Below are 22291 nucleotides of genomic sequence, written 5' to 3'. Positions count from 1 at the left end.
GGAGGCGGAGGCGGAGGCGGAGGCGGAGGCGGAGGCGGAGGCGGAGGCGGAGGCGGAGGCGGAGGCGGAGGCGGAGGCGGAGGCGGAGGCGGAGGCGGAGACACAGAGGAGACAGACCAACTGGCCAACCAGAAACCAGAGTTTCGCAAATAAAGCCTGGGTGGCTCCAGCCTATGCTCCAGGACTCAGCACTACCCACATAGTATGACTTTGTGTATATAAATCTAAACTTCTGAAGTAATTCTGATTTCTAGAGGGAAAAGTATGTTCTGCACAGTGTCCAATGCCTCCATCACCTTACACAATGTATGCCATGAAGAAGTATTAGAAATTCTTACCAGCTGAGCAGGTGGATGCAGGAGGATTGCCATGCATGTGAACAGTCTGGGCTACATAGCAAGATTCTGTCTCAAAAACAAAGCCTGAACAAATAAGAACCCCCACTACCTTTGTACAGTCCAAGCTAAAGGACTCAGGAGGTTTGGCTACCTGGTTAGAATGGAGGCTCCATGTGCTTGCTTCTTGTGAATTTGTAAGTAATGTCTAGACCCAGATAATAATAAAGTGTGACCTAAAATTCCAATAGCCCAATCCACAGGCATCTGCAGACCTTCAGTGTACCATTATGGAACTTTTCAAACATTAATGTCAGATACTTTACAAGATTTTAAAGATGGAGAGCAGAAGTCACTAGAGCTGATGTTTGGTAAAACAAGGGCTGCCATGCTGTGACTGACGATGGTTCTGGTTATTTCTGGTCCAAGCATCCCACTCACACCGGGACATGCTGCTGTGTTCTAGCCCTGTCCTCCACTCACCAGTAAATACATGTCCAGAAAGGGGAGCTGGGTTCACCTGCATCCCATCCCAGAATTTTCAGATTGATAACACTACAACTGTGCCTTTATATTACATATTAACATTTCTAGGTCCATGTGAGAGGCAAGCCTTCAGGTTGAAAAGGTCATAACGAGTATTACAGTGTATGAGCCTTCCTTATCTAATTCTGACTTGGACATAAAAAGGCAAAGGCAGAGAGACATTCATGAGACAGTCTTAAACTCACACTTCAACTCCATAACTGATCAAATCCAAGTAATGGCTGCCGCTTCAAGATGTTTTAGTGATAAAGTTATGTTCAAAATTAAGTGGCGAATTGTTCAGAGACGGAATTGTGTGTCGGGGATTTGTTTCAATGTCACATGAAAGAAACGGAAATAAGTGGAGGAAAAGATTAAACAGCTCTCCATAGAGAAATAGCAGTTGAGTCCAAAAAACAGATACACAGAAGTTCATTAGACTGGTTTGTGTACTTCTATGCGTCTTTGAAACTTTCCTGAAGAAGTATTTTTTTTTGTCTCTAATTTTTCTTGAAATGTGTCATGTTACATATAACCAGTCAATGCTATTCTCACACACCCCTGTGATGAAAAACAGAGGTAATAAACATCCTACCAGACCAAGAAGAGTTAGAAGAACACAAGTCTCAAACTGCCATCCCCAAAGTGACCAGAAGCAGGCCGAGTTTGTACCTGAATGTTTTCATGGTCCTTCGGGTGCAACAGAAACTGAACCTCTTGTAAAGTTTTCAGTTGGTTCCTGCTACTAAATTTGAGCACTTCTGAAATTATTAATTTGGCAAATTCAGGTTTAGGAAACCCCAAATTTCCCGTTCCTATTGCTGGAAATGCGATCGATTGTAGAGACAGGTCCTCGGTGGTCCTCAGACAGTCACGGATGATGTTTTTCATGATCTGAAAAAAAAAACAAAGCACTTGCTTAAATGGCTTGTTTAGAAATGGGAGACCCTATAGAAAAATAAATAAATAAGCACTGGGAAGTTTTTACAGGGAGCACTGTCCACTCCTTTATGCTTTCAGTGAAAGTTAACAGCAGTTTGAAGAGGGAAACTCAGGAAAGAGAATGTGAAACACCCACTCAAGAGTGTAGCATCACATCACCACAACCCAAAGCGGGGACGGCTGCTGTCTGCACCCAGCACCAAACCTCACCTTACTTTTCTCACCAGAGTGGCACACTCCCCTGACCCTTCCCTGACCCTCAATAATACTGAGCACAATAGCCAACATCCACTATTAACTATGACCTACAAGAAGTAATCTACAACCAAAAAGAAATGGCTAGGATATGGAGCCTGCCAAACTCATGATGTTGTTACAGAAAAGAAGCAGACAGGGGCTAACTATAGTATGCTAAAGGAAGAAGAGTTCAAAGAGCTACCCCGTTCCCAGAAAATGCAAAGTCCTACCTTTAGTGACCATGCACTGTTGTTGCTTTTCCATTGTGGAGTCACCACATGGAAGATGTGACGGCTGTTGAGATTACAGCCACTGGTTTGGAGAATTGTGCCCACATTGACAGACACCCCTTGTCCTGCCTCGGTCAATTCCTCCTGAAGTTCTGGCCCAGCCTTTTCCAAGAGGGCCTGAGAAAGGGGTCCTTTGTTGAGTATAAGATCCGGGGAAATAGAGTTCACAATGGCATGGGTCTTAAAGACAAAACCAGAGATTCTTTTCAAGTTCTTCATAAAGGCATTCATCAACCATGATGTCATTTGAGTCACTTTAAATAAATGCTCAGAGTAACAAAACTCATAGAAGTTAGAGTGGAAACAATTCAAACGTCCATTAGCTAATGGGTAGGAAAGCCAAATGTATGTTCATCTAACAAGACATTATTCAACCACTAACAGGAATGAAATTACTGATATATGCTACAACACAGATGACCCCAGAAAGCATTCCTCTCAGTGAGAAAAACTGGTCACAGAATATCACAAACATATTATTGCATTTCTATGAAACTTCAAGAGCAGGTAAATCTGTAGAATACAGCCAGGTGTGGTGGTCCATAAGTTTAATCCCAGCACTGGGAAGGCAGAGGCAGGCAGATCTCTGTGAATTCAAGGCCAGCCTGGACTACAGAGAGAGTTCCAGGACAGCCAGGGCTACACAGGGAAACCCTGTCTCAGGAGAGAAAGAAAGAAAGAAAGAAAGAAAGAAAGAAAGAAAGAAAGAAAGAAAGAAAGAAAGAAAGAAAGAAAGAAAAGAGAAGGAGGGAGGGAGGGAGGGAGGGAGGGAGGGAGGGAAGGAAGGAAGGAAGGAAGGAAGATAAAGAAGGATGGTTAATTATGTGGCTGTTAAGTGATTTTTAGCTTTTTTCAACATAACTCTATTTCAGGTTAAGAGTTTCAATTGTGGGGGGCTGGTGAGATGGCTCAGAGGTTAAGAGCACTGACTGCTCTTCCAGAGGTCATGAGTTCAAATCCCAGCAACCACATGGTGGCTCACAACCATCTGTAATGATATCTGATGCCCTGTTGTGGGGTGTGTGAAAATAGCTACAGTTTACTTACATGTAATAAACAAATAAAAAAAAAATTTAAAAAAAAAAAAAAAAAAAAAAAGAGTTTCAATTGTGTTATTGTTGATGACACGTTGTTGATGAACAGGGACTGTTCCTGATGGATGGTTAGAGATACTTTCTCTTGTATAGCAACTCAAAGCAAAACAGGCTTACAACATCTGGTCCATTTCATCTATTATTGTAGCCAGTATATCCCCAACTGTTTGTTGTTTGAAGGGAGTAGGTAAAAGCCAGACCAAGTGGTGCTGATTTAGGACTTTGATCTTGGTCTTTAGACAGAGCTGTCGAGGATCGGCTAAGTATGTTGCTGTAAAGCTGGAAAGACGGCCCAGCAGTTAAAAACACTTGCTGTTCTCCCAGAAAACCGAAATTCAGTTCCTAGCACCCACCTCAGACAGCCCACAACCACCTGTAACTCCATCTCCAAAGGATCTGACTAGCGTCTGTGACACATGTGACATTCACTCACAAGGTCACACACACACGCACATACATGTAAAAGGGAACAGAAATAAATCTTTAACAGCTTTTCTCTATATTCCGATGCTTTTCTTTATTTCTGGAGTTGTTTCTTTTCTTTTTTTCAAACAAGGTCTTACATAGTCCAAGCTGGCTTCAAGTTCACTACACAGCCAAGGATGACCTTGAATTTGAATTCTGATCCTCCTGCCTCCACCCCCCTAACACTGCTTTTACAGACGTGTGCCACCACACCTTGTTTATGCAGAGCTGGGGGACTGAACCCAGGACCTCGTGCCTCCTAGGCCAGCATTCTGTCAACTGAGCCATAGCCAAGCCTTCATCTTTAAAAGTAGAACAGTAACCACACAGTGCTCAGAGCTGTCTGAGAAGCAAAAAGGATGTCGTCCGACGTTTATTACAATGGAAAGGTATTTGAAGGCTGAGTAGAACAACATAAAATTTTCCTGTTCTTCCCTCCACCCTGTCTTCATTGGCCCTCAAGAAAGCAGGTACAGACCCCGTGACATCACAGCACATCGGTGGTGAACAGGGACACTTACCTTAGCATTCTGCAAGCCTCCTTCTATCAGGCGGATTCTCAGGCCTTCTGGTGACACCAGCAGACTGCCCTGTTTCTGGGGCATTTTCCCAAGTGGCACTAATGCTTTTAAATTGGATGGGGAAGCTGTGTGGGAAAGGGTGTCTTTACATGTAGCCTTGACAGCTTCAGCAAAGGCCCCGGCCACCTTTGCAGATAGGCCCACCAGGTAAATCTTTTTCAAGGTGTGTCTGTCTTGCTTGAACTGGAAGTTGTCCTTGATGGCTGAAACAATGGTTGCCACACACTGGTCTAAGGGAAAGTCAAAGATTCCAGAGCTGATCGCTGGTATGGCTATGGACTGGCACTTGTACTTTTCAGCTAGAGTGAGACTCTGTTTCACAACTTTCTTCAGCAGGCTCACACACTCCAGGACCTTATCTCCCTTCCATCGAGGCCCTACCGCATGGATGACATAATGACAAGGAAGCTTGCCTGCTTCTGTGATAACAGCATTGCCAGGTAGGACCATGCCGTCCTCCTTTACTATCTGGTCACATGCATCTTGGAGTTTGGGGCCAGCTGCCTTTGAGAGAGACAGGGCGAGACCGTTGATGTGTTTCAGGTTCTCATTCGCGGCATTCACCACCACGTCGGCAGAAAACCGACTCAGATCTCCCTCGAGGACCATCAGTTTGACCCCGGGGGCTATGTTCCCCTGTAAGTGGCACTTCTGCCCCTTAATGTTGTCTTCCTCCTCGTCTTCACCCTCCTCCTCTTCACTCTCCTCCTCTTTATCCTCCTCCAGTTCAATGATGCACCCATACAGGCGTCTGATCTCCATTTTGTAATACGATTCTTTATCCTGGAAAAAGTGCCTGGCACCAGCTTTGTCAGTCTGGAATCTTTTGACACAGATTGAATCCTGGATTTCCTTGACTAGATCCATGCACTCTAGAACTTTGCTCTTGGAGCCAGTTAGCAAAATGTCGTTAGGCCTAAAATTCACAAGCACACTTGCCTTCTTTACCTTTGACAACAGCCTCTTGTCTGTCCTTAAATAGTCAATAATCAAGGATGGTTCGACTTTAACCACTCTTTCAACTTTCATGTTGTTTTCCAAAAACCAAAAAAGCTGGCTGTGGATTTCATTGACTTCTTTCACACAGCCTGCAACAATGACCTCAGCCAGGGTTCCTGAAGTCAATTCATTCTTGATCACAATGGTTGCATAGGAACTGTGTCTCTTTTGCAGAGGGAAAATTTTCTTCTTCCACATATTACTTCTCAGAACTTCCTTGTCCTCAACTACAATGTGCTTATGACTTAAGCCACTGAGCATTTTTTCCTCAGCTTCTGCCAGATCTTTGGAAGAACTTCCAATTAAGAAAAGACCTGTATCTTTCAGCTCGTATGTGGCAAGAATGTTCTGTGCCTCGAACAGAGTCTTGGAGAGTCTCTGACTGTCTGTTTGCTGCAGAAACTCGAAGACTTCAGAAGAAACCTGGACATCTTTCTGATCCATGGAAAACACCTTTTCTTGGATGTCACACTTTACTTTGTACACATCTGCCCCAAAACCCTTAAAGCACAGGAACTGATCCGTGGCGTTGTAAGAGATCTCCATGTCTGGGTACTCTGTCTTCAGATCCTTCAGGAAGCCACTGTGGTGCAAAAGAAAATGCTTTCCTGGGGAAATGGCCACTTTCTCCGTCAGACTCTGCTCTTCCCTTCTGAGCTTTTCAGTTGTTCTCTCTATTAGTTCCCTGATTTGCTGGCTAATGCCTTGGACGTCTTCTGATTTTCCTGCTACGTTTAGACTCTCCTTTTCAAACTCAATCAAAACTCTGTCATCTCCTAACTCTAATTCATGCTTTATGATGTCCCATACTGGGGAGCACACTTCAAACAACTTCACTTCATATTTAGACTTGATCCCAGAGAGCGCTGCAGATACATCTCTCTGCCAGGTCTTGATGCTTGGTCTATGATTGACTAAGGTGGCAGCGGGTCTGAAGGTCAGTTTACCGTTGCTTTCAGACCACGTCATCTCACAGTGACAGCGCCTCATCTCACCATTTATCTCCTCAATCAGATGATTATTTTTCTGAAAGAACTTCCACAAAGGAAGATCCAGAGACTCCTGGAAAGATGCTGGAAGCTTGACCAGAGGCTTCTCCTCACCATACAAGGCTGTGCCCAGAGAGGGATAATAGGGGAAGACGGACAGCGGCATCTTGTTGAAACTGTGTTTCTTGGCCATAATGGTGTCTAACACTTTAAAAGCAAAACAAACAAATAAATATATAGCAATAATCTCAATGTCACACATTTCAAAAGAACACAAAATAAACTTTTCTAGAAGACAAAAGTCTCTGGTGTTTAAAGAACTTAAAGGTAGCATTCTCCCACAAGCTCAGATATAAACTGATATGCACTAACTTCACAAGGCAGACTTTATTTAATGCAATAATTACTTTATATCCTCTATACTGAAATCATGTTAGATTCTATTGTTTTCCTGATGTCGCTGATATATATGATACAATAAGAAACAGATACAAACTTGGACACAAGTGCTTGGCTGATATTTGTACCAACATAAAGAACATTTTAATCCTTAGAGTGAAACATTGTGGCATCTGTCCCTTTCTGTGTAACCCCAGAATTTAACTTTTATACTTAACTTAAATTTATTAATATCTTCACAGAAGGAGCATGATTGTAGCTGTACTCTGATTCACTTTCCCAGGCCTTGAACATGGATTTAATGCCTCTAATCCTGACAGTGGTCATCTCAGGTAGAGATTCTATTACAGCCTTAGCTACAGCTGAGAAAGCTGAGGCTGGGAAACGTCGGGGTTCCATAGAATGAGGTATCTGAGCTAACTGCCAGCATGAGCCGACCCAGACCCCTATAACCACATCAAAATCATCCTCACAGTCACTGGAGAGACCAGCCCCAGAGGTCACAACGTAGTAAGGCCTTCTCCACTATTATATCCTAGCCACCATGTGTACCAGGATAGCTACCTCAACCTGCCCCTGTGTGAACACTATCATTCATCCTCTCTCATCCTGTAGGACTCTCCTCACGTCCCACATTTTTATACTTGCTGGGTAAGTGTAAGTAGTAGGAGCTTGGAAGTTGGAGTCAATCCAGCAACAACTTGGATTCAAAAAGCACTCATGGTAGAATGATGCTAAAATATCATGCCCTTGTTTGTGTATGACTAGATCCTGGGGCAGGTATCAGGCCAGAGGGAAAGAATGGGACCTTCAGAGGCTCAAAGATGTAGGCCCAGCCTCCCACAGTGGCTCCTGAGAGGTAGAACCCTGGAACAGCCCGAGTGACCTTTAACACGGACTCGGCACCACCCCTGGCCAAGCAGTACACAGGGATTATTCAGTTTAATTCTCACTGCACTCCTCTGAGGTAACTCCTAATGTGCCATCACTACAGATGAGAAAACTGAAGGTTGGAGGGTTAAAGGTCAAAAGCCAGTGAACACCAATCAGGATTTGAACTCACGTCTGTCTGACTGGAGACCACTGAAGACCTCATCATCAATATGGCTTTCAGTCTCCCTCCTGAGGTTATGAGAAAATGTCCCCATAAGCCCTGCCTTGGCACAGTGATAGAAGAAGGGAGAAATATAAATGCTCTGTAAAACTATATATATGTATCTTTACCGAAACTTGTTGAAATCTATTTGAGAATCAATGCGGGGAACTAAAACACACATCTATCTCTTTGTGATATAACCTATCATAAGTTCTGAGACGGGCAACTCTTTCAGTCCTGGATTCATGAGGTTCTACTTTGTCTCCCATCAGCTAGTGTCGCTCCACGAGAGCCTGCCTTGCTGCCTCATTCTGCACCAAATCCAGGTCAATGACAGATTGATGCTATTTCTGACAGAGAAGTCAAACTCACGAGGGTTCAAGTAACTGCCGCAATGGCTAACCATACGGGCTGTGCCCGGGGTGGCCGGCTGACCGCAATGGCTAACCATACGGGCTGTGCCCGGGGTGGCCGGCTGAGACACAGACCTTTGCTGTCACAAAACTCAACCAGCGCCGAACTCTCTTCAGGGAAACACTCAACTCGGGCAACCCTTCCGCCCCCGTTGAAAGGATTTTCGAAGAAGAGTTGCAGCTGGTAATCATCCACCCCAGGAGGCAGGTTTTCTACCCTGACGACATTTGTCGTTTCCAGAAGTCTTGGGGCAAGCTGGAGTTGTTGATTTGAGCGGTGGCCAATACAATCAATAATAAATTTTTTGGTATCTACAAAACAAATAGAAAATGAGAAAATTCCGATGACATCTCTATACAGTATTGAAGAAATGGCTACAACTGAGGAGGACTACCAACTGCTGTATTTTTTGCCACTGAGCCGCCCTTTACCCACAGCCAACCCTCCTGAGTGCTTTCCTTGTGACCTCACCCCTCTCCCCGGTGAGACCCCGGCCCTTTCCCCATTTTCTCCTGGAGCCCATACCCACAGCCAGGCTACCGAAGCCAAAGTCATATCCAAGTAACTCTTTCAATTTTGTCTTGTTGCCACAAAACAAACAAACAAACAAACAAAAAACTAGTCATGTTTTTGAAATCCTCCTCTTCTGTCCTTGTACATACAACTTCCTGTGTCTGCACTGCCCTTCTCCAACATGGAAGACATCTTTGTTTCATTGTGACGCTGAGGATCAAATCACGCCACCATAGCTATGTCTACAGCCTTCTCCGTTTTCTCATTTGGTCCTGTTTATCCTTTAGGATTCAGCCCAACTAGTTCTCTTAATTAACACAGTGGCTGGCGGTCCTACGATGTGACAATTATTGTGCTGAGATCTGGGAATAAACAAATACACGTCCTTGCTTGCATATCATTTCCCAATGATTGAACACAAATGAATTGCCTTCTGGAGATCCAGTAAGCAATGGATAAAGCTAAGACTCAGACTCGGAGTATATGTGGTCTCTAGTTTGAAGGAGGGTCACCCTCTAAAGGATGGTTGCCCAGTGAGTGGATGAAGGGAGGGAACAGAGGCAGCATGAATGTGCTTGGTGTAGTTTGGACATGGTCAGGCAACACTGCCGGAGCGCACACTCAGATGAGCCCAGCAATGCACGTCATTGTCTCCAACCCCCGACAGGTTCCACCAGCTGAGATGACTTCTCTTTCATCTTCTTTATTCATTTACATACATGCCTCCTTCCTGAGGCAGCTGAGTTCCTCCAGAAAGGGAACTATGATTAATTTATCATTGTGCCCCAGCTCCTAAACTGGTACATGGCCCATAATGATAGCTGTAGTTTGGATCTAAACTGTCCTAGAGGCTCATGTGTTAACAGGATTAGCCCTCAACATGATGCTATTGAGAAGTGGTGGCTCACCTAACAAGTGAGGCCTGTAGAAAATGCTCCCTTCATTGAGTGACCCTGGCCTCCTGTTCCTTCTGTCTCCCCTAGTCACTGAGATAAATAGTCTTCCACATGCTGTCACTATGTCTACTTCCTCACCAGAAGCCCCAGAGCAACAGGGTTAACTGATCAAGGACTGAAGCCACTCAAAACTGTGAGCTAGAATAAACCTTGCTTTTTATAGGCTGACCGACTCAGGTTATTTGTTACAGTGCAGAGAGCTAACACAGTGTGATTTCAAGACTGTTGCTCAATGAACAGAAGCTAGGTCACTGAATTTTACATTTCCCTTTATGGGGCTGGAGAGAAGGTTCAGAGGTTAACAGCACTCAGCGGCTTTGCAGAGGACTGTGAAGTGATTCAGATCCCAACATCCACCTGGAAGCTCACAACCCTATCTAACTCCAGTTCCAGGGAACCCGATGCCCTCTACTGGCCTCTGCCGGCACTGCATGCATGCTAGCAAAGCATACACATAAACAAATCTTTACGTTTTTAAATACTAACAGTCCCCTTTATCGAATCCTTACCATGTCTCGGGTACTATGTTAAGTATCATCTCATTTAATCTTCACAGGAGTTTAGATAAGGGTCATCCCTTTTTATGCATGAGTGGATAAGGAACAGAGAAGATAATAACTTGGTGAGCTTCATACACACTTCATGGTTAAGTGACAGGGCTAGAATCCTGACCACGTCTCCTGTGAGCTTGACTGACATCTCACTGCCATGGCCATGGGTTTGGAATCTGCCCTGTTCTAGGTGGAGATGGTACTTGCTTGTGACAATGATCTTGTTTAGTCTGTGTGTGTGCACAGAAGTGCGCATGTGTACGTGTATTTGGAGGCTGGATGACAACTTGTATGAGTCCCAGGGATCAGACTCTGGCTGTCAGGCTTGGCAGTAAGTGCCTTTGCCTGTTCTGCCATCTTGCTGGCCAGGGCATTCATCTTCCGGGTTCCCTCAAATCTGCATGTATGACCGTGAAAGGGTTCTACCAGGGAGAAGTACGGTAAAGTAGTAAGAGAAAGGGGGGAGGAGGTGAACTGCCTGGGCTCAAATCCAGTTCCTCTGTCTCTCAGCACCATTGAGCCCCTGTCATAAGGTTATTGAAAGGAATGAATAAATTAACACATGCAGAGATTAGCAGGTGCCTGACTTACAGCAAGTACTAAGGGTAAGTTTGGTGGCCTCCCAGTAAGTGCGGCATCACTTAAAGAGACAGGTCAATCTTCACTCTTCCCGGGGACAAGTTCAAGCTTGTTCATTTAGACTTTCTATTTCTCCCCACACCCCTGCCTCCAGAGCCCGACTTAAACAAGCATACAATAAAGGGCAGCCTATTAAATATACTCAAACTTGATCTCAAAATTAATTTGTTTCTCTTTCAAAAATTTGAGGGGAAAAGCATCTGTATTGACTTAGAGACCTGTTACTCACTAGAGCAAAGAACCAAACTTTCACAGATGTCTCAGATGCTGGGGTGTGGGGCACAGAAGCCTGGGATCACAGTGGCCCCTGGAGCTCACCTATAGGTTTCTGAAAGGTAACCACAGCAACAGCAAAATCTCGGATCACTTCCACCTTAAAGTCATCACTGGAGAGGCCACTTATATTCTCCACCAGGAAGGTCAGCACCATCTCTGATACTTTCTCGGGCAGGTTTTCAAATGCCACCATGGAGGAAGTATTTTCACACTCTTTCGGGACATCTTCCGAAAGATGGGACATCTTCCCAGTGGTGCTGGGAGAATGTGTTGTATCCAAATCACCTGAAAAAATTGGAAATGACAATGAAAGGCGTAAGGTAATACACAGCTGAGACTCGTCGGATGTTCACTGAATTAAAGCACCACTCTTTGGCTCACTCTAGGTAAATTATCCTAAGACACGTCTCACATCTCCAATTTTCCCCACCTCTTGGATAACTCAAATAAAAGGAAATGTTACATAATGAAGGTTTTGCTTTGGTGAATTAAAAACTAAAATGTAGCACCGGGTGCAGTGGTGCACACTTTTAATACCAGCACTCGTGAGGCAGAAGCAGGTAGATCTCGGTGTGTTGGAAGCCAGCCTGGTCTACAGAGTTCCTTGACAACCAGGGCTACACAGAGAAACTCTTGTCTCAAAAAAACAAAAACAGTTGCCCTTTCGTCTCCACACTCATACTCCTGTCTCTGTGCCAGCACCTCTGGGATGGCCTCTCAAAACCGCGCCCCAGCTGCTACCAGCGTTGCTGCCTTTCAAAAAGGAACCGAGCCCTGGGGGGGGGGGGGGCGCCGCCCGGGGCCCTGTAGGCAAGAGGCAACAGCAGGAGTGGATGACCTTCGTGATGTCTGATGACAAAGGAATTTCTCAGGCAACCAGTTCAAATGGATAGGGACCATCCACGGAGCAGTCGGCACCGTATATGAAGACCTAAGGTATAAACTCTCCCTAGAGTTCCCCAGTGGTTACTCTTACAGCACACCCACAGTGACGTTCCTCACACCCTGCTACCACCCCAACGTGGACACCCAGGGCAACATCTGCCTGGACATCCTCAAGGATAAGTGGTCTGCACTATATGATGTCAGGACCATCTTGCTTTCTATCCAGAGCCTGCTAGGAGAACCCAACATTGATAGCCCTTTGAACACACATGCTGCGAAACTCTGGAAAAACCCCATAGTCTTTAAGAAGTACCTCCAAGAAACCTATTCAAAGCAGGTCCGGCCAGGCAGTGGTGGTGCACGCCTTTAATCCCAGCACTTGGGAGGCAGAGGCAGGTGGATTTCTGAGTTCGAGGCCAGCCTGGTCTACTGAGTGAGTTCCAGGACAGCCAGGGCTACACAGAGAAACCCTGTCTCGAAAAACAAAACAAAACAAAAAAACAAAGCAGGTCTCCAGCCAAGAGCCCTGACACTCGCTGTCCGCCTCTCTGCCCATCTTTTTGTTGTCTCTTTTCTTAGATTGTCCTTTCTCCTTGATTTCTAAGCAGTGCTGGGGTTTTGTTGTTGTTGTTTTTTTTTAAATTAAGTCTTCTTGAACACTTACAATGTATATTAAATAAATACACATTGTTTTTGTATAAAAAAGACAAAAAAAACCCAAAACAACAAAAACTAAAACATAGCGTTGTTCCTTGTTATCATTAATTTGACTTTATTACTTTTTTCTGCTTTGTCTTTCTGGGGACTAGATATCATCCCTCATATATGCTCACAAGTACTAAACTCTAATTATAGGACAGAACTTCTCAAAGCGGGGTATAGCTTTCCTCGTTTTTTTTGTGGTGTGCAGCTGAGGCTCATCAGATGTTCACTGAATTAGAGCGGGACTCTTTGGCTCACTCTAGGGAAGCAAGGATATCTGAGACTGTGCACACACTCATGCTAAGCAAAATAACAGTTTAAAGATTAACACTGTAGGGCTGGAGAGTTGGCTCAGTGGTTAAGAGCACTGGCTGCTCTTCCAGAGGTCCTGAGTTCAATTCCCAGCAACCACATGGTGGCTCACAACCATCTGCAATGGGATCTGAGTCCCTCTTCTGGTGTGTGTGAAATTAGCAACAATGTACTCAATCAAATAAACAAATACTTTAAAAAAAAAAAAAAAAAAAAAAAAAAAAAAAAAGATTAACACTGTAACATTATTCATGAGAAATGACTGATTGGGTAAGATAGCTTGTTGCCTAAACACCAGGCCCAGAGTTTGAACCTCCAGCACCCTTGTAATAGCTGAGAATGGCTATGTGTGCCTAGTATAGAGGGCAGAGATGGACAGATGCCAAGAGCTCCCTGGCCAACAAGCCTAGCCAAAAGGGTCCAGGTTCAGTGAGAGACCAGTCTCCAGGCCAGAAGGCAAAGAGTGATGGAGGGAAAGAAAGAATTCCTTTCCCTAAGGTTTGAGAGTATGTATCTTTGATGTTCTTGCTTATCTCACCTGGCCTGGTTCTTCATTTGTTACCCTTTATACAGATATTAGTCATTCCTTCATTAAAGTCTGGGGCAGGACATGGGTTCTGCCTACCACTAGTGAAGCAGGAGACCCCACCCCAGCCCCAGTGCTGGCTGTTCCCTGCAGCAGGTGAGGAAGGAAGAGCTGGGGAGCTGGGGTCTATTGAAGACACACCTGATGTTCACAGAGCACTGGTACCCAGAGAGCCACACAGCATCCACTACACTCCTGTCCTTGCTGTTCTTTGCCACCCAAGCACAAGCATCCATCACCACCTCCCAGGTCTCCTTCCCCTCTCCTCATCTGTAGACATCTCACAGCACCAGAAAGAACTGGTCCTGTTCTTCCGATGGGAGCTCTAAGAGCTGAAGGGACTCCCTCAGGGAGCGAGCGCTTCATACACATCTGGCTGAGACCTGGATGATGCAACTCAAGGCAGCTCCAAGCCAAGGAGATCCTGTGTGGTGTGACTCCAGAGGGAAAATCTCCCAAGCAACATGTTTAATGAATACAAAACTGCCCGCCCTAGCTGAGACTTTACCTGGTTTCACAGCATCTTCCCTTGTCTTGGACTCCTAAAACCCAAATAAGAATGCATTAATACACAAATCACTTCTTTATATAAATAAGACATCCCTTGGGCCAGACTGGAGACATAAGCTAAATGGAATGATATTGATATACTTGGGTAATGAGCTACTGAATACATCCGAGGCTACATGTCACAGTGTGTCTTCCTGCTGGTCACAACAATGAATGATGAAATGAGACACATACTCGAGAGTCCCCGGCCCATGCAAAAGGTGAGGCAACTCAGCCCATGCTTTCCCGACACATAGTACTTATTTCGTGATTACCTTATGAGCACAGTGCATGTGCTTCACAGAGGTTCCTGGCAATCTCCCTCACAACTGAGGAACAGTACACAGTGCACTGCTGTCCTCTCAAGACCACAGGCTTCTGGTTATAAAGAAGCCAAGACAAATAGATACAAACTTAGACACCCCGAATTCATTACTGTTGCACCCCCCCATCTTGACTCTTCCAAAAGTGTCAAAAAGTAACTGATTCTTCATTGTTTATGTCCCTCCCGACACAGCTCTAAGCTGCTGTTTTCACACTACTGTGACTTAGGTCTTGGTCTACCATTTCTCTCTTTCTTTCTTTTCTTTCTTTTTTCTTTCTTTCTTTTTTCTTTCTTTCCTTTTTTTTTTGAGACAGTCTCACTATATAGCCTTGACTGGCCTGGACTTACTTTGTAGACCAGGCTAGTCTTGAACTCTGTCTACCTCTACCTCCCTAGAGCTGGGATTTAAGGCATGAGCCACCTCACCCAGGACATCTTTACCATATTTTCATCACTGAGATCCCCACATACCTTCCAAGGTGCCACCCTGTGTCCTTTTGAGTCCATCTTAGGTTTCCTTACCTCTTCTGCAGGTGCCTTCCTTGTCTCCTTAGAGACTGAGGCTTCCACCGGGTCTGGGGGCAACTGGACAGTCAACTTAAATGTTCCTTTTCCTTGCCACACTAACTCATGATTCTCTTTCTCCAGAACGTTCTGCCGGACTGTAATGTTTAAAAAACAAAAAAAAGTTTTAAGCCAAGCTGCAAGCAATCTTTACTTACATAATTACTTACATTTATTTATTTATCTACAGTTAGCATTCTTAGAGCTCAGCCAGCATCTCAGCCAAGCAAACTCTGTGGGAGGAAAACTTAACAGATGGATGTGAATCTCAGCTTTAAACTTACGTTGTGTGCATTATCATGTTGTGTGCACGTGATGCATATGGATGAACGTGCAGCCCTGCTCGGTGGAGGCCACAGCAGGACACTGAGTATTTCCCTCCATTACTCTCTGCCTTCTGGCCTGGAAACTGACCAGGGAAACCGACCAGGTCTGTCACTGAACCTGACGTTTACCCTTTCGGCTAGGCTTGCTGGCCAGGGAGCTCTGGGACCTGCCATCTCTACTCTCTATACTGGGCACTCGTAGCCATGTCTAGCTGTTACAAGGATTCAAACTCTGGCCTCACATCTACCCAACAAGCTCTCTTACCTAGTGAGCCATTCCCCTGCACCTAAACTTACTAGGGTGTTGTTGTTGAGACAAGGTCTGACTATTTAGCCCTGGCTAGCCTAGAACTTGCTCTGTAAACTAGGCTGGACTCACAGAGATCCACCTGCCTCTGTCTCCCAGGTGCTCAGATCAAAGCATGAACTGTCATACCCGGCTTACTTTCTATAATTCACTGCTTTAGATTAGTTGTGGAGTGTTCCCTGGGGGTCTTGAAATTACAAATTTTCCAGTTCATAGTGCTGACAGTCTCAGAAGCTTTAAGGGGTGGAGCCTAAGGGAAGGAGGTGAGGTCACTGGGAACCAATTCACAACTCCCACAGTTCTGGGGGAGGAAGGGGCAAGAGTGATCCTGGGACCCCCTGCCCTTTCTGCCTTTATCACTTCATAGCCAAAAGTTCTCCACAGGGTGTACTGCCTTGTCCCACTGGCCCAAAAGCAGCAGGCAAACAGTAAACTAAAAACTCCAGAATAGTAGAGCCCAGATAAACACTTCCTCTATTCAAGCTGATTATATCAGATACATTGTCACAATAACAGAACTCTGGTGAACACCCTAAGCATCCTGATAAACAAATCTTATTTAGAAAGCCTCAGTCTTCTTAGCGACTAATGAGGTTAATAGGGATTGTCTTGAGCCTGTGTGCTAAGTGTATTACATTGAAGAAATAGAAAGAGTTTAGTAGCACAGTACCTGTCCTATACTGGGTAGGCACTGAAGGTAGAAATATCTACAATTATAAGGACGACTGGACATATGAAAGCCATGTTTTAGGAAAGTGGCCCCGATGGCCATTATCAGAATGACCAGGAGTCCAGCCATTTTAACCAACACCTTAGTTTACAATGTTAAAGAACCCATTTTTGGTAGTAAAGGGAGAAGAAAAAATAGAATAGAGGAGATTTGCAAAAAAACAAATTAGAGCACCGGACAGCTGAACTACAGTGAAAACTGAGTCGAGTCCAATGCCTTGCCATTTGATCTCCAACTCTGTCATAAACTACCAGGGTGGCTGTAGAGAAATTAACGCCTCTGGAGCAGAGGTCTCACCATTTAATGTACTCTTGGGGAATGCTGTCAGTGACATGAAGAGCTATGAAAACATAAACAGCAAGCATCAGAAGCAGCGGCCAGAGAGCAAAGAGGAAAATCAGCTCAGACCAAGGAGAGCCGGAAAGGAACAGGAGGGGCGTGGCCAGCATGGAAGATAGTACAAACAGGTCTAGAAGAGAGGTAGGGAGAGCCGCTATTCACAGCTGCAACCAAATGTTGGGTTCCTGTTCAGCTCTGGTGGGCTGCTCTAATAAGCTTAGAGCCTATCATAAAGGGACGTGTGACAGCTCTCCTGCCTCAGCTATGAAGAGGGCAGGCCAAAGGGGGCCTCACTTAGACGCCCCACCCCCCAGATACAGGGGTTATAACCCATCTAGGAAGGAACATCTGGCTCTAACTGTATTCTGTGAGTAGACAGGAGTTTCCAGAGAAGCAGTACTGGGCTATCGAGAGGACTGAGGACTATGTGACCTAAATGGAAGCCGGTGACCTAATATCACATGCCTATGTGTTTCGCTCCTTTTCTTCTACCCTGGACTTTGGTAAAGTCCATCTGAGACATCCAGACATGCCCACCCCTTCGTAGATTGTGTGCAATGTGTATGGGCATGAGTACCCTCAGAAAGCAGTGGCGGCAACAACAGTACGAGATCCCCATCAAGGCGTATCTGGGAGGAGGAGGCACAATTCTGGTGTCTAACCTCTTCCCCCTCGTGCCCACCTCAGGTCATCTATGTTCAATTTTACTTAAGAAAATGGTGGGTTAGGGTTGGAGAGATGGCTTCGTGGTTAAGAGTGCTAGCTGCTCTTTTAGACAACCCAGATTTGGTTACTAGCATCCATATAACTGACCTAAACAGTCTGTAACTCTAGTTCCAGGGGATCTGACGCCCTCTTCTGGCCTCTGCAAGCACTGTATGCGAGTGGTATACAGACATATGCAGGCAAACACTCATACATATACAATAAAAATAAATCTTCTTTGTTGCTTGTATGTGTGTGTGTGTGTGTGTGTGTGTTTGAGGCAGTGTTTCTCTGTGCATTGCTGGTTTTCCTGGAAATCACTCTGTAGAACCAGGCTTGCCTCGAACACGGCCCTCGAGATCTGCCTCCTTTACCTCCCAAGTGCTGGGATTAAAGGCATAAGTTATCAATACCCAGGAAGACATTGTTTGTTTGTTTGTTTGTCTATAAGAAGATGAGTTTCCTCACGTCAAGGATACCTAGGCCTTGCACAATAAACAAATTGAGACTAGAAAGTATGATAAAGTGTGTCCATCTGAAATGGGGTTTACATTGTTTTGAGCTAGGGTTTGGGACGGTAGCTCATTCATTGAGCAACTACCTGGCAGGCTCAAAGTCCTAAGGGGGAAAAACACAGTAAGTCCATACGTACTCTATAGTACACAAATCCAATTAGCCTACAAAGATTAGATCTTCTGATTCCTACCTCCATATGCTAATTTCTACTGGGGAGGGGATGCTGGGAGGCTCGATAGTACTACCCCGTTATTATAGATATATGTGAATAGTTAAGCTTGCTCAGGCTACTTCTGGGCCAGAGGGTGGTGCTCTCTACAGGAAAGAAACACTGCTGCCCTTAAGTCTGTTATGGGGAAATTCCAGATGAATTGAAACTGAGGAAACAGTGCCTCAGATAGGAAACCGAAAGTGAAGAGAGATTCTAGTCATCCTAAAGACTGCCACTCAACAGGGTTAAACTTTAATAGATTTTGAGTCATCTGTGCTGGGAGTGAAACCAGAGGAATGACCTGGAGCAGCCTGGAAGAAGTGGGGGGGGGGGGGCTGGGGGCTCGGAGCCCCGTGGGGAGAAAGCTCAGCAGAGATCTGCTTTGGGTGAATTTTGTTGTGAGCCCAGCCTTTCAGGGCTGAGTCACCGGACCAGCCCAGGGGTCTGCTGTAAAGGCTAAAACTGGAATTGTATTATCACAACAGTTATTTTTCTGTGCTGCGTATTTCAGTATTCTACCAATATCTTAGATTTCCTCTCTGTTTTGTTGGTTTGGGGTTCTCAATAAACAACAGAGTTTTTTTTTTTTTTAATGTTTAGCTTGTCCAGGTCACTTCAGAGGGCTGGCAGTACATGATCCCTACTCAGCCGTCACTCACTGTATTACAGTGCCTAGAATACAGCTGGAGAGGTCTAGTTACTCCAACCCCTAACGTGTGGCCAACATTTGAGGATAGTGGCAGTCTAGAGAAAAATGGTCTTCATACAGGTCATGTCTATTGGTATATTGACAGCTGGAATCAACCTGGGAGCCCTCTACAATGGTTCTCAACCTGTGGGTCTCGACCCTTTAGGATCTAATGACCTTTTCATAGGGATTATATTGTGGTTCACCATAGTAAGCAAAATTACAGTTATGAAGTAGCAACAAAAATAATTTTATAGCCGGGCAGTGGTGGCGCACGCCTTTAATCCCAGCACTTGGGAGGCAGAGGCAGGCAGATTTCTGACTTGGAGGCCAGCCTGGTCTACAGAGTGAGTTCCAGGACAGCCAGGGCTACACAGAGAAACCCTGTCTCGAAAAAACCAAAATAATAATAATAATAGATAATAGATAATAGTTTTGTGGTTGGGGTGACTGCAACCTGAGGAACTGTGTTAAAGAACCCCAGCATTAGGCAGGTTGAGAAGCACTGGTCTAGGGAAAAGTGAAAATGAGATTCTTCTACCAGCTGCCCACTGAGTGCTCCCTTGTGAAATCAAACTTGTGTTTTCTGGGGGAGATCAGAGCCACGCAGGTCTCTTGTGCCCTCCTACCCAGGCTTACTGAAACCCCGTGTTACACCTTTCTCTTGCTTTCATTTATTTTCCTTCTTGGGTCTCTGCTTGGCCATCACCTTGCCCACTGCCTGACCTCCTCAACATTCTTGCCTCTCCTCTAGCCCAAAGGTTTCCTACAAATGCAAGGACAAGAAGGAGGAACTGTCTGCATTCTGAAGATGACGCTGGTCTGCAAAATCTCAGATGTTAACAAATGGTGGCTTTCCAGAAGCCACAGGTCTGGGACGTCCACTCACCCACCTGAGCAAGCTAGCAAGGCTGGGCCTCCTTTGCAGAAGGCAGACAGAGGCGGGGAACATTCAACTGCATAACTGTTCAGGGGCCTTCCGGAGATAAGGAAACACCCCAACCCAACCTGCGTTCAAAGCTTACAGCCACCTCACGCCATCTTGAGGCTGAAGGACGAGGTAGAAACAAGACCCCACCCCTCGTCCCCCACCCCACCCCCTACTGTGGGACAAAGCGCTCCCGGGCTTTTCCCTTCTCAAGCTCCGCTCCCAAAGAACCCTGCGGTTCTTTGGACTCCTCTCGTTTCTTAGTTCTTTTCCTGCACCACCTGAATAAAAACTGGACAGTTAAAACAACAAACAAACAACACAGGTTCACAGATAGCTCCAGGGAGCGACTGGAAAAACTAGGGGAACGCCACTCCGAGTTGCGCTCGCCACCCAGATTCTGCCCCCACATCTCCCGCTCCGACTGGGCTGCAGCGGAGTGCTGAGCCTGCCACCCGTGGCCCCGAACCCCGCGCAGGGCGACCCTCCCAGACTTTCGTGCCCCTCACCATCCTCCGGGAAGAAAAGCACCCGGAAGCGTGCTGGGTTCCCCGGCTCCGGGACGACTTCGCACTCCCCTCCTCCCGATTTCTTCCGACTCTGAAAGTACATTTGCAACTTGTTGATCAAGTTCTTCGGGGGTTCGGGGCCCCAAGAGCCCTCGACCAGCAGCGGGAAGGAACCCGACGCTGCCATCCTGACTGAACTAGGAAGCGGCGACTGCTGGGTCGCTCAAAACTGCTCAGAGTTTTAACATTGAGTTAACTTCTTTCGCTTTCATTTCCTGGAAATCCCTCCCCGCCCTTAGTTTCTATCTTCACCTCGCTGTCCTGGGATTGGAATAGTGCAACAATACACACACATACACACGCGCACACTGGGCCTGGGGCACACCCAGTCCCCCCACTTTGTTCTCCTGCCCTCAATATTAGCAGTTCAATCCCAGGGAGCTGACGGTCCCCCCCACACACACATCCGGGCTCTAGCCTTCAGGCCACGCACTCCCCCAGAGCTACAGCTGAGCTTGCTCCATCACTACCAGAGTTCTGCATCCCCGAAACCCGCACTGTATAGAAGAAGGAAAGGGCTCGCGAAATGATCCTCTCTGGATGTTCCCTGCTCACTTGGGGACCACCCAGGGGGATTTGACATGCCTTTCCTGCTTCTGAATTCTGTTTTCTCATCTGTGCACACTTTGTGTTTACAAACTCGCAGTTTTGAGGACTGTGTGCTAGGCGTCCATGCTTTCCGGGTGTTCAACGGAGGGACACAGGTATAGACGGCTCTGGGGAGAAATACGCAGATGTTGTTGGAGCAACGAAGCAGGGGCTCCCAGCTCGACTAAGGAAAGGTCGGGAAGCACTTATGGGCAAGGGGCATGGCACCCGAGAGCCTAAGGACTGTTGAGAAATGACCTTAGATGGCGGGGCTCTGGGTGGTTGTTCACTGCACAAAATCACTTAGGCTGTTGCATAGTGGCTGAGTTCGACAAGAGTAACAAAAGCCAAGCTGACCTGGGTGCTACAGAGAGGGCTCTGGCTCTGGTAGAGGGCTCTTTGGGCTCCGACCCTTCCCGCTGCCCGGAAGAACTCTAAGCTGCCACTGGAGGTAAGATTGGCCGAAGGATATGAAAAGTTCATGCAGGAGTGGTCCGAGCAAGAGGCTCAATAGTAGTACAGGAGTGAGGTGTGCGGGCTGTGACAGGGATGAGAAGAGGCTGGAAATCTGTGTATCCTCAACGTGTGATGAGCGAATATTTGGGACACACATTAAAGGGAGGCTTTGCCGTTCCAGGGCTAGGGTATGGTGGCCCTCTGGGATGCCCTGGTAGCACCATCTGATAGAGAACAGGGAAGGGTGGAGTCTGAAGAAGACCGAGGTCTGAAAAAAGGAAGGAAGCAGAGGCAGCAAAAACACCCAGATCTTTCCAGAAGGTAGACTGAATAGTAAGACGTGGGAGTCAGGCGGCAGTTGAGGGATTGGGATTCTGGGCACAGAAAGTTGTTTTGTTTCTTGGAGTTAAACACTTTTGAAAATAAGAAAGTCCTAGGTATGGGCAGATGTTGGTAAAAAGAAGGGATGTGAAAGATATTGGTGATAACAGCAAGGACGTCCCTGGCGCCAGCAGGAAGGCATTGTGAACAAAGGTTGTGAACGGAGGTTGGGGGTGAGGGTAAAATCGAAGTGTTTTGGTTTTTTTGTTTTTTAACAAATGGATCTCATTTCTCTGAACATTGCAATTCTGACGGGTCGCACAACTCAGTGTGAGACTTGAGAAAAATCATGGTAACACTGAAAGGCTTCTGAAGGCACAATG

General features: G+C 46.0%; 1 protein-coding gene and 1 pseudogene across 1 annotated transcript in view; one reads left to right on the top strand and one right to left on the bottom strand.

Annotated features, from left to right (window-relative positions):
* Parp14 (poly(ADP-ribose) polymerase family member 14) overlaps positions 1 to 20682 on the bottom strand; it is a 32218-nt gene extending 11536 nt beyond the window's left edge. Inside the window, exons 1-8 of the mRNA XM_028752226.1 lie at positions 20484 to 20682; positions 15183 to 15322; positions 14295 to 14328; positions 11344 to 11586; positions 8441 to 8677; positions 4410 to 6664; positions 2270 to 2509; positions 1533 to 1754 (exon numbers count right to left, since the gene is read on the bottom strand). Coding sequence (XP_028608059.1) covers positions 1533 to 1754; positions 2270 to 2509; positions 4410 to 6664; positions 8441 to 8677; positions 11344 to 11586; positions 14295 to 14328; positions 15183 to 15322; positions 20484 to 20670 — 3558 coding nt within the window. The 5' untranslated portion in view covers positions 20671 to 20682. The remainder of the gene's footprint in view (positions 1 to 1532; positions 1755 to 2269; positions 2510 to 4409; positions 6665 to 8440; positions 8678 to 11343; positions 11587 to 14294; positions 14329 to 15182; positions 15323 to 20483) is intronic.
* On the top strand, positions 12011 to 12716 carry LOC114608286 (annotated as a pseudogene).
* Positions 20683 to 22291: the final 1609 nt, after the last annotated feature.

The sequence above is a fragment of the Grammomys surdaster genome, unplaced genomic scaffold (assembly GCF_004785775.1).
Source record: "Grammomys surdaster isolate TR1022 unplaced genomic scaffold, NIH_TR_1.0 125889, whole genome shotgun sequence".
Taxonomy (NCBI): domain Eukaryota; kingdom Metazoa; phylum Chordata; class Mammalia; order Rodentia; family Muridae; genus Grammomys; species Grammomys surdaster.
Note: the sequence above shows the minus strand (reverse complement) of the source record. Positions and strands in the feature narration are given on the sequence as shown.